Below are 14,230 nucleotides of genomic sequence, written 5' to 3'. Positions count from 1 at the left end.
AGGGGCAAGAAATGAATGAAAGAATGAAAACTAAAGAATATTAGTTATTATTTATGTCGGAGGGAAGAATTATTCTGCATTCTTTCCAGAGAATTCAAAGTGAAATTAAAAAGTATTTAACATAAAAAATGCTGTTGCAGTGCGCTCATTATTTTGACACCAGAATGCAGGAAACAAAATCTTTGAAATTTAAGTTTTTCTGGGGGAGGACCCTCACGTTAAGATCCACAATTTAGTTTAAAAATGCTCCTTATTTTTGTGGTCTGAAGGTTAGCGAAGAGTGAAAACAGGCAATTTGAAGACCACGCTCTAAATGGCTTTTTTTTTTTTTTTACCAGCCTCTTTACTCACATTATAGACTTAATGAATCATTTCAATTATTTTAAGTCATGTACATTTTTATTCATATAGTCCAAAATCATAATCACATTGCCTCAGTGGGCTTTACAGTCTGTACAGTGAAGGACATCCTCTTAGACCCTTGATTCAAGTAAGGAAAGAAAAAATATATAAATAGACTCATCAGTTGCAAAAACTAAATTAATTTATTAATTAAAAAAGATATCACAGTTTTACATAAAGCCTACAAAATCTCTTACACTGCGTCCCAGATATGAACTACAACTCCCCAATACCGCTGTGCCACACACTCGCTGTTGATTGGCTACAGGTCACCTAACCTTCATCATCCCCGCCCGTCACTGGCCTTCCACTCCTGTCAATCAAACAGCGTAAATCTAACCCAATCAGCTCCGGAGTTCTTCTCTTGTGGGCGGGGCTTGACCTCTTCTTCGGCGCATCACGCTTGTTTCCTGGTCGCTGCTAACAACCTGCTGCCTGTAACTTGTCCCGTCCACCGTGCACTCATGCAGCGACGCTTTCCAGCCGTGTGTGTTTCTGAAATGCGTGTGAAGATGAAGCCGTGTCGACGCTGAGCTCAGCCCGACCCTCAGCTCCGCGCCGGCCGCATGGTGCTCCGTGTCTCTCCGGCCGCTTTCTGACGCTTGGAGTCTTGCAGTCTGGCCTCCAGCCGCGGCTGCGAATTAACTTCATTTCTCAGCGTCGCCTTGCTCCGAAATCATGTTTATTTTATAAAGATGGCGGTGAGGGGGACACTGTAAACTAAATGACTGTCAGAAACATCGCCTCCATTTGTAATATGGTGAGTATCTCGCTGCTTGTGTGTGTATGTGTGTGTGTGTGTGTTGCTATCGATTTGCCTGCAGCCTCTGTGTTAGGACCTGGTGTGTAATGATGTTCATGGGTGAGTCTCCTCCTCCTCCTCCTCCCCCCTGTGCACCCAGACCCATTGAGCAGGGGGGGGGGGAGGCTCTTGATAACGAGGATGCTCAGTGAGGGTAACGGTGGTTCTGGTCACCGTTGAGGAGGATGTGCAGTGTCTCTCGGTGCTCGGACAGGCCTGCGTCCAAACCTTCATGTCATCAGGAGCGTTGACATTGTGTGTTGCAGAGATGACACAGTGTGATATTTGTACATCTGTCACAGGTGAATGTGCTGCTGCTGCAGAGACACTGGCCTCCTCTCTGTTTAGACTGGATATGCCTGCAGTGTGTGTCTCCTCTGGGTGCTGCTGGCCTGCACCAATGACACCCAGTGCATTGAGTTACTACACTGTGTTTGATTCAGAATAACAGTGTTACAGACATGCTGGTGAAGAAAGACCTCCTGAACAAGTGTTACAGCAGCTGCTACTGAAGAGTCAAGTTTGAATGGACTCAGCTGGACAGTAGTTGACAGTCAGGTGTCGGTGTAGCTAGATAAGCTTCTCTGGTTCGCTGTTGACTTAAAAAAAAAGCCGAGGTCATGCTCCCCCGTCCCGACCCATCCATCGAGAAAGATCTGTGCATTTCGCTGCATTTTTGAAGTAATATAAGTGCCAGCAAATAGATGGAGATTGTACTCAAATTCTGACAGAAGACGAAGCAGAAAAGCATCAAATATGGCTATTTTTGACGTAAATGTGTTAAACTTATTTCTTTGCTAACAAATAACGTATTGACATGGGTAACAGTTTATAATAACCATCGTTATTTGACGTATTTAAGTCATTTCACTGATAAGAAACAACAAAATGGTTCATTAAACGTTTATTAAGCAGTTGTAAATGTTTAAAAACATCAGTTGCAACTCTCTAATGGCCATCCACATAATGTTTATAAATGACCTACACAGTATTCATTAACCATTTACAAATTATTATGAACAATTACAACTTTCCTATAAATAATTTATCAAGCATTTCATTGCTTCTAAACAGTGAAATAACTCAAGTTTAGTTAACTATTCATTCGCTTTTTTTATTATATATAACAGTTTATTTTAATTATATGACAGATATTATAAAATGTTACCAAATATATTTATCAAGATATCATAGACCCAGAAAAAAATACCAATCAGATAGTGTCGTGGACAGGACGTTGTGTGAGAGGATGCTGCATCAGTCAAAGTAGCACATTTTTAAGTTAGTTTATTTTATCGGCAATCTGACAGAAAACTCACCCACACCGATAATGGGAAAAATGCAGAATATTGGCAGAGCCTGTTTGCCTTGTCACTAACAAGCAACAAACTTGCCCTTTTCCCAGAAGTTGTACTAAATCATGTAATGTCAAACAGACTTCTCTTGTCCATTAGTCAAGGAAAAATAAGAATCATGTGAGTTTTGCTATTGCATCAAGCAGCAAAAAAGTTGTAGCATGGAGTGTTTGAGTTCATTTGCCTTACATGACATTGCATTTCCTGCCATGTGACTATTGCAGATGCGTAGATTGCATTGTCGATGCTGAAACGATAAATTGTGGGGACCCAATTAAGATGTTTTGTTTGGCCAGAAGTCCAAAAACCCAAAGATATTCAGTTTGATATTACACATGACAAAGAAAAGCACAATTTTAAGCTTTGAAAAGCTGGAACCAGCAAATGTTTTAACATTTTTGCTTGGAAAATGCTCATTACAGTTTCTTAGAGCCCATAATGATGTATTTTAATTGATTGTTTTGCCCGACCAACAGTCCAAAACCCAAAGATATTCATAGACAGGGCTTCAGGGTACGATTTTGGTCGCACATGAGCCCAGAAATGTAAAACGTTTTCATCGGTTGCACCAGTGCGTCTTTTACTCAGCAGGTCAGATTGAAAATGAAACCTGTAAAAGTATTTTTTAACAAGCACCACCTTTTTGTGTACAACCTTCAGTGAAAAATGAAAAATGTGGTGCAAAAATAGTCATTCGTGTATTATTAATAAGTTATTCTGGAGCCTTGATGGACGATGGATTTACACCAAATGTTCACGTTTACGCAGGAACAAATCTAGCTCTGTTTCCACCATCAATAAACCACAACAATAGGGCAAACCGCAAGAAAAAAGGGCTGTACAATGTGGTAAAAACAAACAAAACATTGCCATTATTTTTGGCAGATCATACGATTAATTGTGTATGATTCACAATTAGTTGGAGTGATCATTTTTGCATTGCAATTTTCGTTTTTACCAAACAAACAGTTAAAATCATCATGATGGAGCAAAGTAAAGAGATAAACACTTAAACACTCTTAAGGATACTTCAGTTTGTGCATGCAGACAAATGAAACCAGAGTGTAGACGAAGGAAAGTTTCAAGGTTGATTCGATTTTCATGTGCACAAGATGTACTAGGGTAAAACTTGTTATATTAGGAAGGGAATACTTTTTATTAGATAATTCAGGGCACCAGATTGTGTAATTTATTGTTAGTAATATCTGGGTCAGGGATCTTCAGAATAAAAGCACACAGTTAATAGAGAAACCTTGGCGAGAAGTCTTAAAAGGTTTTATCATTATATAGATATATGTTATCCTCTGCTCCTCCAACACACCTGTCACAGTTCAGAGAATCAAGGATAAAGACTTCTTTCCGTTTAAATAAATGATGCCTTTGCTTTTATTCTGAGGGGCTCAAATGTCAGAACGTGGAATCATACCATGTGTCACTGAGTGTCGCATGGATATTTCATGTTTCTCACATATTGTTTGGTGTTTCTCTCCAGTCTTCGGGACTGAAGGCCAATGTTTGCTTTATAAGATTTCCCACGCGGAAAGAGTCAGTCTGTCTGTGTACAGTAGAAGGACTTAGGCCTGCCTACATGTCACTGCATCTCAGACTGGAAGCGGTAAACGAGACAAAGAGGTATTCACTGCCTGCTTTGACAGCGAGAAATGACAGTCACTGAAAGTCAAAGCCTTCCCCAAACTGAACTGTCTTCTGTGTTCGCTCAACAAAGCTGTGGTTCATTTGGGAAACGCTTTGAGCTCTGACAAGTGAAAAGGCTCTGACAAGAGATAAGTGGTCCATCTCAGCAATCAGGCACAAAATGCGGCTGACTTTTGACATGGGTCCATCTGTTGCGGCCATATCCTTTTTCTACTTTGACAGGAAGTTTTTGCTGGCATTAAAAGACAGCGAGAAGAGCTGCAGAAGGAAACCGATACATTGACATTTGGCAGGGAGGATTGTTTTATTAATTATGCTGTATGAAAGAGAGGCTTATCTCTCAGAGTTGACTGCAAACCCTCAGGCGCTGGTTGTTGCTCCTTGACTTTAAAACATTTCCATATTAGTTTTGCTATATACACACAGACTAAACAAGTGAGGCTTTCATTTCAGCCTGAACTGAACTCGTAAACCGTGTTGTATGAGATGTTTTTCACGTGTCCCGTGTTGTCTTTTTGTCTCCTTCAGGGCACCAATGCCTCTGCTCTGGAGAAAGACATCGGCCCGGAGCAATTCCCAATCAATGAACACTATTTTGGATTGGTCAATGTGAGTATCACTAAATCCTCTCATACATTAACAAAGGTCACTGCCTAAGAACACTGGTGTCATTTATCAAAACAACTGCTTTGGAGCAGCAGTGAGTCATCCTCTACCAGGCCGTGACAGTGTTGTTTGTGAGTCTGTTAGCCAATATGGGGATGTCCATTTCCTGAGTTTCTCAACACACTAGATGAAGTGTCTGCCAAAAGGAAAAAAAAACAATTTCTGACATCTGTATTTTTCCAGCAGATGATTTAACTTCAAGAAAAATGGACTGACACTGTATTTATGTCTCTTCCCTCCTCAGTTTGGAAACACATGTTACTGTAACTCCGTGCTCCAGGCTCTGTACTTCTGCCGGCCGTTCCGAGAGAACGTGTTGGCTTACAAAGCCCAGCAGAAGAAGAAGGAGAACCTGCTCACATGCCTGGCCGACCTCTTCCACTCCATCGCCACACAGAAGAAGAAAGTGGGCGTCATCCCGCCCAAGAAGTTCATCTCCCGCCTTCGGAAAGAGAACGGTGAGAGCATAGCCCTTACCTGAGACAGGGAAGATTGAATTGGGGTCGGGTGTCATTCACATGAGGAAAACTTTACCAGTACCTGGAATTCTGTACCTTTATTTTGGTACCTTACTCTCTATGTACACTGTATATGTGTACAACAATATGGTTGTGTTTGCTGATAACAATTTGATACTTTTTTGTTTGTTTGTTTTTTAAGAATTTTTAAAATGTGCCTATGTATAAGTAAATGGTGTGTTATTATAGTTTAAGCATATAATGATTAAAACTGCTGTAGTGAGAGAGCATGAACATGACGACACATGTAGACTAGGCAAAGGATTTCAACAACAGGAAAACAAGAAAAAATAAAGAAACTTTCCCGTTTTAAATAACCGTCGTGGCCAATCAAATGTAGACTTCAGTGTGTTTAAGGATGGATATATAAGAGGATGCTCATTTGATGAAACACCTACTAGATCACTAAAATTGACAGTTTTCAGAGCAGACAAAAAGCACAGGTGTAATTAATATTGACGATGTCTGCATTCATGGGATAGCTTCAGCAGTTACAGGGTTTTATTGTGCACGCTGCCTCGCTGATCTGGTTTACTTTCACACATGAATGCAGCAGAGCCATTGTAAATTAATCATCATTAGTTACATTTGTGCTTTTCTTACGATTACAACTAATATTCTGTCCTCGTTTTACTGCCGCTCAAATCAAAACGTCCTTGAACATTACATGTTTTGAATAGAGGCTTTTTTTATTTTATATTCATGTCTTTGCCAACGCCGTTGAGCGCACCTCTCCTCATACATGTTCAAATACTGTAGTAGTGTTTGCTTTAATGCAGTCTGAATATTTGAGGTGAAGGGCAGGTGCATGTCAGTGTAAGGTCACCCGGAGACGTGGAGCTGACAGAGAGCCCGACTGTTCTCTGCTGTCCATATTGAGGAAGCTCTTTATGTGAATGAACAATGTGATCTCTGTTGGGACCCAGCTTTGGTCAGCTGCCTCCTCTCTGGACTTTTTTTTTTTCTCCCTCAGCTCCCTCTTTCTCTCCCTCCTCAATTCCCCACGTCTCAGTTTTCACTTTTCCCATACAGATCTGTCACAACAAAAGGGCGTAAAGATGTTGTTGTTATCGGTGTAGCCTGTTTATTTACAACATCTACAGTCGACCCCTCTCGGTACTGAAAGTTTCTCGTCGCAGGAAAAGCACAGGTGTGACTAATCACAGTAATAACGGCTCTGTTCAGTGAGCCAGCAGTCATTACTGTGATTAATGACACCTGTGCTTGACAAGTCAAAGTGTCCTTAAAATGTGACATTGAGCCACACTGACACCTCTACTGATTTAAACCATAGAAAAACAGAATGGTACTCCATAGAGCGCATACTCCCACATACTCCCAGTCCTACTTCATCCAATAAAGCCTAATCCAATTTCAAATAAAACATTTTTTAATCTGCAATGATAACCGATGCCAGAACAGTTTTACGTCATGTACTTGGAAAGAAATTAAAACTAATTAACTGAATCATGTAAACCTGTTTTTCGATTATCGTGCATGTAAACACATCAAATCAGATTATTGTCATAACCTGAGTATTCGCACTAATCACATTATTGTGGTCCTGTGAACTCGCTAACTGATGGTAGGATGTTTTGGACCGCAACAGGCTATGGCTAGCTGGTTAGCATGCTAACCATAGGACACATCACTGCAACGCAACACATCATTTTGAATCTCCTGGTTTTTCACATTCTTGGTACAGAATTATAATGCACAACAATATTCAGTAGGGCCACATAATCATTAAATGCCTTAAATAAAACTCAACTAAAAACCAAACTGAAACATCCCCATCAGTTCTCCTCTGTGAGTTATCTCCTTTTACTTCATCTTTGCGTTTCCTTCCAGATCTGTTCGACAACTACATGCAACAGGACGCCCACGAATTCCTCAACTACCTGCTGAACACGGTGGCTGACATCCTGCAGGAGGAGAAGAAGCAGGAAAAGCAAAACGGACGCCTCAAGAACAACGGTACCGCCATCACCACAGAGGCCGAGACGGAGAACAAGACTGAGCCAACATGGGTTCACGATATCTTCCAAGGCACCCTGACCAATGAGACACGCTGCCTCAACTGTGAAACAGTATGTGTGGCTCTGCTCCCATCAGTATATTTTATGTCCCTGTGTCACCCTGAATAAGAGATCTCTCCTGAATAAGTCTGAAAAAGGGATTAGCCTTTCGCAGAGATGCCGAGAGATGCTAAAAAGATTCAGTGTGCGCAGCCGGTGGGCTCCGGCCACCCACTTCACGTCAGGCCTGTCGATGGCTTTGTCCTCACAAGTTTGAGGGCGAGGAGTGGGACGGGTTGCCCTGAACAACCCCTGCAAACACTGCACAGACACAAAGGCTACTCAGTTTAATAAGCATTTCAAAGACTGGCTGAGTGTGTGTGTGTGTGTGTGTGTGTGTTGTTCTGTCACAGCGCAGCGGGCTTATCGTCACTGACACAGTCAAAGCAGATGACAGTTGAGTTACCTCATGTCTCTTCTTCTTTGACAGGTGAGCAGCAAAGATGAAGATTTTCTGGATCTTTCCGTGGATGTGGAGCAGAACACATCAATAACACACTGTCTCAGGTAGGTTCGATTTATTATACATTCAGTCACAGCTAAAGGCTCACAGCAGATCGTATTTGGTGTGAGTGAGATTGAATAACCGAGCCTCCTGTGGCATGCTCTCCCCTCCAGGGACTTCAGTAACACAGAGACTTTGTGCAGTGAATACAAATACTACTGTGAGACATGCTGCAGCAAGCAGGAAGCACAGAAGCGGTCAGTAAAGCGCTAAGCTTGATACCAGTACGATGTGTCACTGCGCACACACAAACACATTCTCTGAGCATGCATGTTTTCTCTGCAGGATGCGTGTGAAGAAGCTTCCCATGATCCTGGCGCTACACCTGAAGAGGTTCAAGTACATGGAGCAGCTGCACCGCTACACCAAGCTCTCCTATCGAGTCGTGTTCCCCCTAGAGCTCCGTCTGTTCAACACGTCCGGGGACGCAGTTAACCTCGATCGCATGTACGATCTCGTGGCTGTGGTGGTTCACTGTGGCAGGTACGGTATACCAATCACCAGCCCAACATAAAAGGCCTCAGTATGAGTTATGGGGCAGTCATGCTTGTAGATGTATCTTAGCGACAGGTTTAGAAATAATAAAGGTGCTGTCAGTTTAGGCCATAAGAAACAGAGTTTGACAATAGAAGGCTCACATTCTTCTGCTGAAAGGAGGAAAGTTTCTCTGCACTCACCTTGAAGTCCCCCTCCAGTCTATTTTGGTATTTTTATAATATTTCATATTTTTCTGACAGTGTAGATAAGCTACACTGTTCGACAAAGGTTACAGTTTGACCATGAATCAACACTGCAGCTCCTCAATACAAAAGAAGAAGAAGCTCACATTGATGCTGTCGCTAATCCGTGGCAGGGAATTTGGCCTATATTCTGTTGCATTACAAAATAATGATGATGCTATGACTTAAGCAGCTACTAAGATAAGATATACATTATTGTCTCCAAGAGGACATTTTGCTTGGACGCTGCATAATGCTAGAAGAACAATTATGTAACTGACAAGACAATGTGAGACAGTAGAGTGGATGAACTGCATTGTCACGACAGGAAGCTAAGACAGATGTGGGAGGTTTCATCGTCTGTACAATAGAGTCACTGTTTGTCTCTGTTTCCTCAGTGGCCCAAATAGAGGTCATTACATCACCATAGTGAAGAGCCATGGCTTCTGGCTGCTGTTTGATGATGACATCGTGGAGGTGCGTCAATCTCACTCTCAGCCCTGTTGTTCCTCCATGTACCTTGACTCATCTGTTTGTGTTTTATCAGTAAACTGCATCTTTACTTGTGTCATGCAGAAAATCGACGCCCAGGCCATCGAGGAGTTTTACGGTCTTACCTCAGACATCTCCAAGAACTCTGAGTCGGGATACATCCTCTTCTACCAGTCCAGGGAGTGACTGGAGCTGGATCGGCGACACAGGAGAAGACTGAATAGGATTTTTTTTTTCTTTTTTAACCTTCGGCCGAAATAGACCCAGACTCCTGCCATCTCAATCCTCCACCCTGCTCCCTTTCTCCAGTCAGGCTTCTCTGACGTATGTGCCAATCCTCTGTCCCGACCCCAACCTCTGGGTTTACCTGTGCTTCATCTCTCTCTCTCTCTCTCTCTGTGTAATTTGCTTCTTGCCTTTTAGTCACCTGCATCTGGACTGCACTTTAAAACAAAAGCAAAAATGCTCAACAGCATGACGGAAACAAAAAGGAGTCTACATTCAAGGATGGCCACAACGCGGTTGGTGTAGACGAGCTGGAGAAGCCTGCAGAGGCGATTCTCTACCAGGAACGCGACGGGTCTGGTGCACATACAGACGTGTTGTCAGAAATTGTACTATATCATTTATATGTATATAAGGTCTACTTCCATGATGCGTCACCCCTCATAATTCCTGTCATTAGGGCTATTTTCCCCACCACTGTCCAGTCCTTTGATATGTTCCCTGTCCCAGGTGGATGCATGAGAAGTGAATGAAGTTGGAGACTGTATAATTCGCTGAGAGAGATTTCATGCATTTTCCAGTGGTTTTGAAGCAATATCTGAGCATTAATTAGAGAATGCACAAGCTGAAAACTACCTAGACTTTAACTGTTGACAGTATAGAGGTTTTGTCCCTTAGAGAATCGCTCTAGCCGTGTGTCAAGTTAATTTTCAAGCGAATTTCGAAGCAAAACTTTTGAAATGTCGCATAAAAGAAAAAAACGATGCGACGTAGTCACGTTTCCATCATCAGCTCTTTGTCTTCTTCTTTCGCAGTCTTTTTCTTCTCCTTGATTGTCACCATGTCCCATTAACTCTTTCGAAACAGGTAAAGGTAAACAAGCGTGAAAACTTTTTGCAAAATCAACATTTTGTTCTATTTGAGTTTTGCCGTCTCCATCAGCCTTTTTCTAATGCGATACTTCAAATTGCACATAAACATATTTTGATGGAAACGCGGCCGCTGTCTGCTGTGCAGCTCATGTTAGTCCAGATATGCTCAACACTTCAAATCCATCTCAGCCAAACGCTCGAACACTACACACGAAAGGAAATCCTGCTGTTTTCTCCGTCAGTCGGATCTCCATTCAAATCAGCCGAATCTTTATAATTTTTTATTCTGATAGAAACCCCTATTTATTGAATTTAACATATTTATTACTGTTATTTGTAATGCAGACTGTTAGATCATGAAGATGTGTGTGTAATATAGCTCTTTTGAGAGCTTTGTATGTTATATCCCTCATGTGTAAGCTCTCAGTGTGAAGGACACGGTGTATGTGATACACAACTTTATAGGACGGCTTGAAGGAAATTGGTTTTATTAGCATCATTTTGTAGTTTGCATGTTGAATATAAAAAGACGGATTAACACGATGCAAGTGAGACACAACCCAGGACTGCCTAATCTTATGATTGACATGAAGAGTGATAACAGTGCAATAAGGGGTGAGGTTTTCCAGTGTGGAGTTTCCCTGTCAGACTAATTTAAAGTACATTTAAATGTTGGTAGTTGTGTTTATTAGCAGCTGATCTGTTCCCAGTGCTGTGTTTGTGATATCAAAGTAAATGCCCCCTTCACTATGTGCAATGTTCACTACCCGCTGGGATGCTAGCTGCAACCTTCAACAACAGTCATCCTTAATTTTTTGTGACAATACATTGTCTTTTTCTTTTTTTTTTCATTCCCATGTTGAACTACAGCATCTTTTCATTTGTCTCTGACTTCGATGGTGTAAATTGTGTGTTGTGTGTAGCACATTGGAATCCTAAATCCCATAGAGGTGTAATTCAAGCTTCAATGTTAACTCATACGGTATCCCCTTGTAGTGTAGATGTTTTCTTTTCGGCCCCGTTCCCTACGGGTTTGTGGCCGTGCCGTGTAGAGTAGTGTGACATCACACAACTTGTTTTCATGTGAATAACATTCCTATTTGCTGCACATCAGAGGAATTACCATTTCAAACGCATCTCATCATAAATAAGAGGTAGGAATAGGATTAATTTGCTAGCTTTGTGTGTGTGTGTCTATTCAGGAGAAGCAGAATTCAAAGTGAAGTTAGTGAAACTCGGGGCTGTTGAATGCACTTGTTTCATTTTGTGTCATTTAGTCTGTTACTGGGTGAAGTCACGAGGAATATGTGCCAAACTGGAGTCGATACTGATCTTGCAACAGTCTTTAACAGAAACATTATTTTCTTTGTAAAGATACAACTTGTACATATATATTATGTAGAAAAAAAACACTTCTGGAAATAGGAAAATATTTTTTTAAAGTGAAGATCTTAAAATGTAAAGACACTCATGGCAAAGATTTTAGCATTAACGTTAGCCATTAATGCAACCCTGTTTAAGAAATGCTGTTATTTTACAATCACTCGACTACATAATCAATCACGTTTTGTCACCGTCTGTCATTTTATTGCTTTTGCTGGGTTGAACTGAGCCAGGATAGAAAACAGTAGCAGGAATAGTCAGACATTTTTGAGCCGGGTGACAGGAAAGAGACTTGACGCACCGATCTTCCATTAACACTTATGCACTCGTCCTCACTGAGATGCTCAGTCGTTGCACTTGGTCTTATATATCTTACTGTGATAGTGTTCTACCTAGGAGAGCTCAGGTGCAAAGAGTCCTGCACCAGGTGGGATCTGATTGAGCTCATAGGAGGGAAGGAGGAGATGAACTAGAGTCTCCACTTGGCTGTTAACTGAAAGTGCACTTTATTAGTGATGAGCTTCAATGCTTTAAGATGAAGAACCACAGTTTAACACACTCATTTTGAGGTTTTGTTTTTTTTTTCTTCTGTTCAATAAAATGACTATCAATTCATTTGCTGGGTTGTTTCTGTTTATTCCCTTGCTGCTTCCTGTTACACCTGCACAACTAATGACATTCCCAAGGGGCGAGTTTGTAAGATGTGACGCGAATTTTAGGTTAAAAAAAATAAACCAATGAGTGCAATGAAACAATATTTATGATAAGTGAAAGACATCTATGTACTGTGTTGCAGAGACAGTCTGCACAAGAGGCGATAGTCCAATAGCCCTCATGATGTAAAAGCAGTGAGTTCGCCAATAAATTCACAAAATTTCAAGAAATAGGATTTTTGTAGTTTTTCGTACTAACTTCGTACTAAACATAAGCCTACTAAATATATACGGCCATCTGATAAATATGATGAAATGTTTCAATTAAACTACCCAATAATATGAAATAAAAAGTATGGATACACTAAGCCAAACTGATGATTGTAAAAATTGTACTTTGTTAAACAACTGAACAAACTGTAGCATATTTAATGCAAATAAGTGACTTCTGGCAGATACCACCTCTGCTTATAAGGTCAATATCAGGACGAACACCTGTCAGTGGACTGGAGCAGTGCATCCCTAATGTAGTAACAATACTACGTGTGCTGTTCTTAAGGAGTACTTTTACTTGTGATACTTTGTGTACATTTGTCTGCTAATAATTGTGTACTTCTGCTTAGAGCAGCTTTAACCAATACTCTACACTAATGAATTAAATGGCGTACTTTTACAATGCAAAACTAACTTTTACTTAAATTAAAGATCTCAATACTTGATCCACCACTGCTGGTAATTAAAGTTTTAACTCTTCCAGCTGAGAGCAGCTTCTACGCATTGCATTGTGGGGAATTGGTATCAATTAACAGCAGTTTCAAAAATCAAGCATATTTGATTTTTTTCAAAACCTGCTACCTGTGACATTGGTACATTGCTTTTGTCTTTTTCGTGTGTTCATCCTGTTGGAAGTTATCGTAACATTCAGGTTATATCAGAGATTTCTCAGAAATAAGAGAGGAAGAGAAAAAGATTTCCTGTCACCTGCAGTGTATCCGAGTCTACCCAGAACATATCTGGGTCTCAGAGAAGCTTCCTGTTTGTTTTGGTTTTCACCGAAAATTACACAACATGTCCGTCTTTACAGCTATCAGCTTTGTGTCCTCTCACTCACCCTGAAACCTCAGCTAATCCCCGGGAGAACAAATCCAGCAGCTGCCTGCCAGGAATCTGGCACAGCCTTCGCTCTGTGTTGATACTTCCACCTTTTCCCCTCCTCTTTCCCCTTGTTCCCTACTGCAGCTCTCACTGAGGCTGCATCCACAGTAAACACAGGAGGCAAGATGAGCTTCATATATCCGTCATCACATAACACATTCTCTACTGATGCTTTTAACACTTCAAAGGTTAAAGTGGCACCTCAAACAACTTTTACATTCACGAACTGTCTCCATTGTGTTGGTGTGAATGCAGAATCTCAAATCTTTTCGTTCCTTCTGTTTCCATCTTTTTTCTTCAGATCTTCTGCTGTTGTAGTTACCTACACTTACCTCATACAATCTCCTCATTACATTGCCTAAAACTGCACATGTTCAAGACCATTTCAAAAAATGCTTTTCTCATCTGAGCCCTTTTGTTCCCACCAGTTTTCAACAAAAAGCGACGCCCTTGCATAAGAGTCATCCCATGCCAACTCACCGAGGGCCTCCCAGCTGATGAAAAAAAAGCATGTTGAAACTTATATTAGATAAATGGGACCTTGCAAAATCCTATAGCTGTATTTGAAATACTTTTTAAGTTGTGATTTTTTTATGTTTGTCCCCCAGAGCTGCAGAGTTGCAGAGTCCTTTTATGCAGATAAAATGTTGTCACGCCTTTTTAAACCTCATCACACCGATATTTAAGTGTGATGTTGCCATAGTAATGTCAAGAATAGAAGATGTATCTCTCAAAACAATCAGAAACTT

At 41.0% G+C, this 14,230-nt stretch overlaps 1 protein-coding gene across 1 annotated transcript; it reads left to right on the top strand.

Moving 5' to 3' along the window:
* The first annotated feature begins 611 nt into the window (after positions 1-611).
* usp46 (ubiquitin specific peptidase 46) lies at positions 612-12,288 on the top strand. The gene is made up of 9 exons (XM_084356171.1): positions 612-1,162; positions 4,744-4,824; positions 5,126-5,339; positions 7,251-7,489; positions 7,908-7,984; positions 8,096-8,179; positions 8,268-8,465; positions 9,100-9,178; positions 9,278-12,288. The coding sequence occupies exons 1-9, from the start codon at positions 1,127-1,129 to the stop codon at positions 9,377-9,379; spliced, it is 1,110 nt and encodes a 369-aa protein (XP_084212297.1). The 5' UTR covers positions 612-1,126; the 3' UTR covers positions 9,380-12,288.
* Positions 12,289-14,230: the final 1,942 nt, after the last annotated feature.

This window comes from Pagrus pagrus (genome assembly GCF_965226575.1).
Source record: "Pagrus pagrus genome assembly, chromosome: 6".
NCBI lineage: Eukaryota > Metazoa > Chordata > Actinopteri > Spariformes > Sparidae > Pagrus > Pagrus pagrus.
Note: the sequence above shows the minus strand (reverse complement) of the source record. Positions and strands in the feature narration are given on the sequence as shown.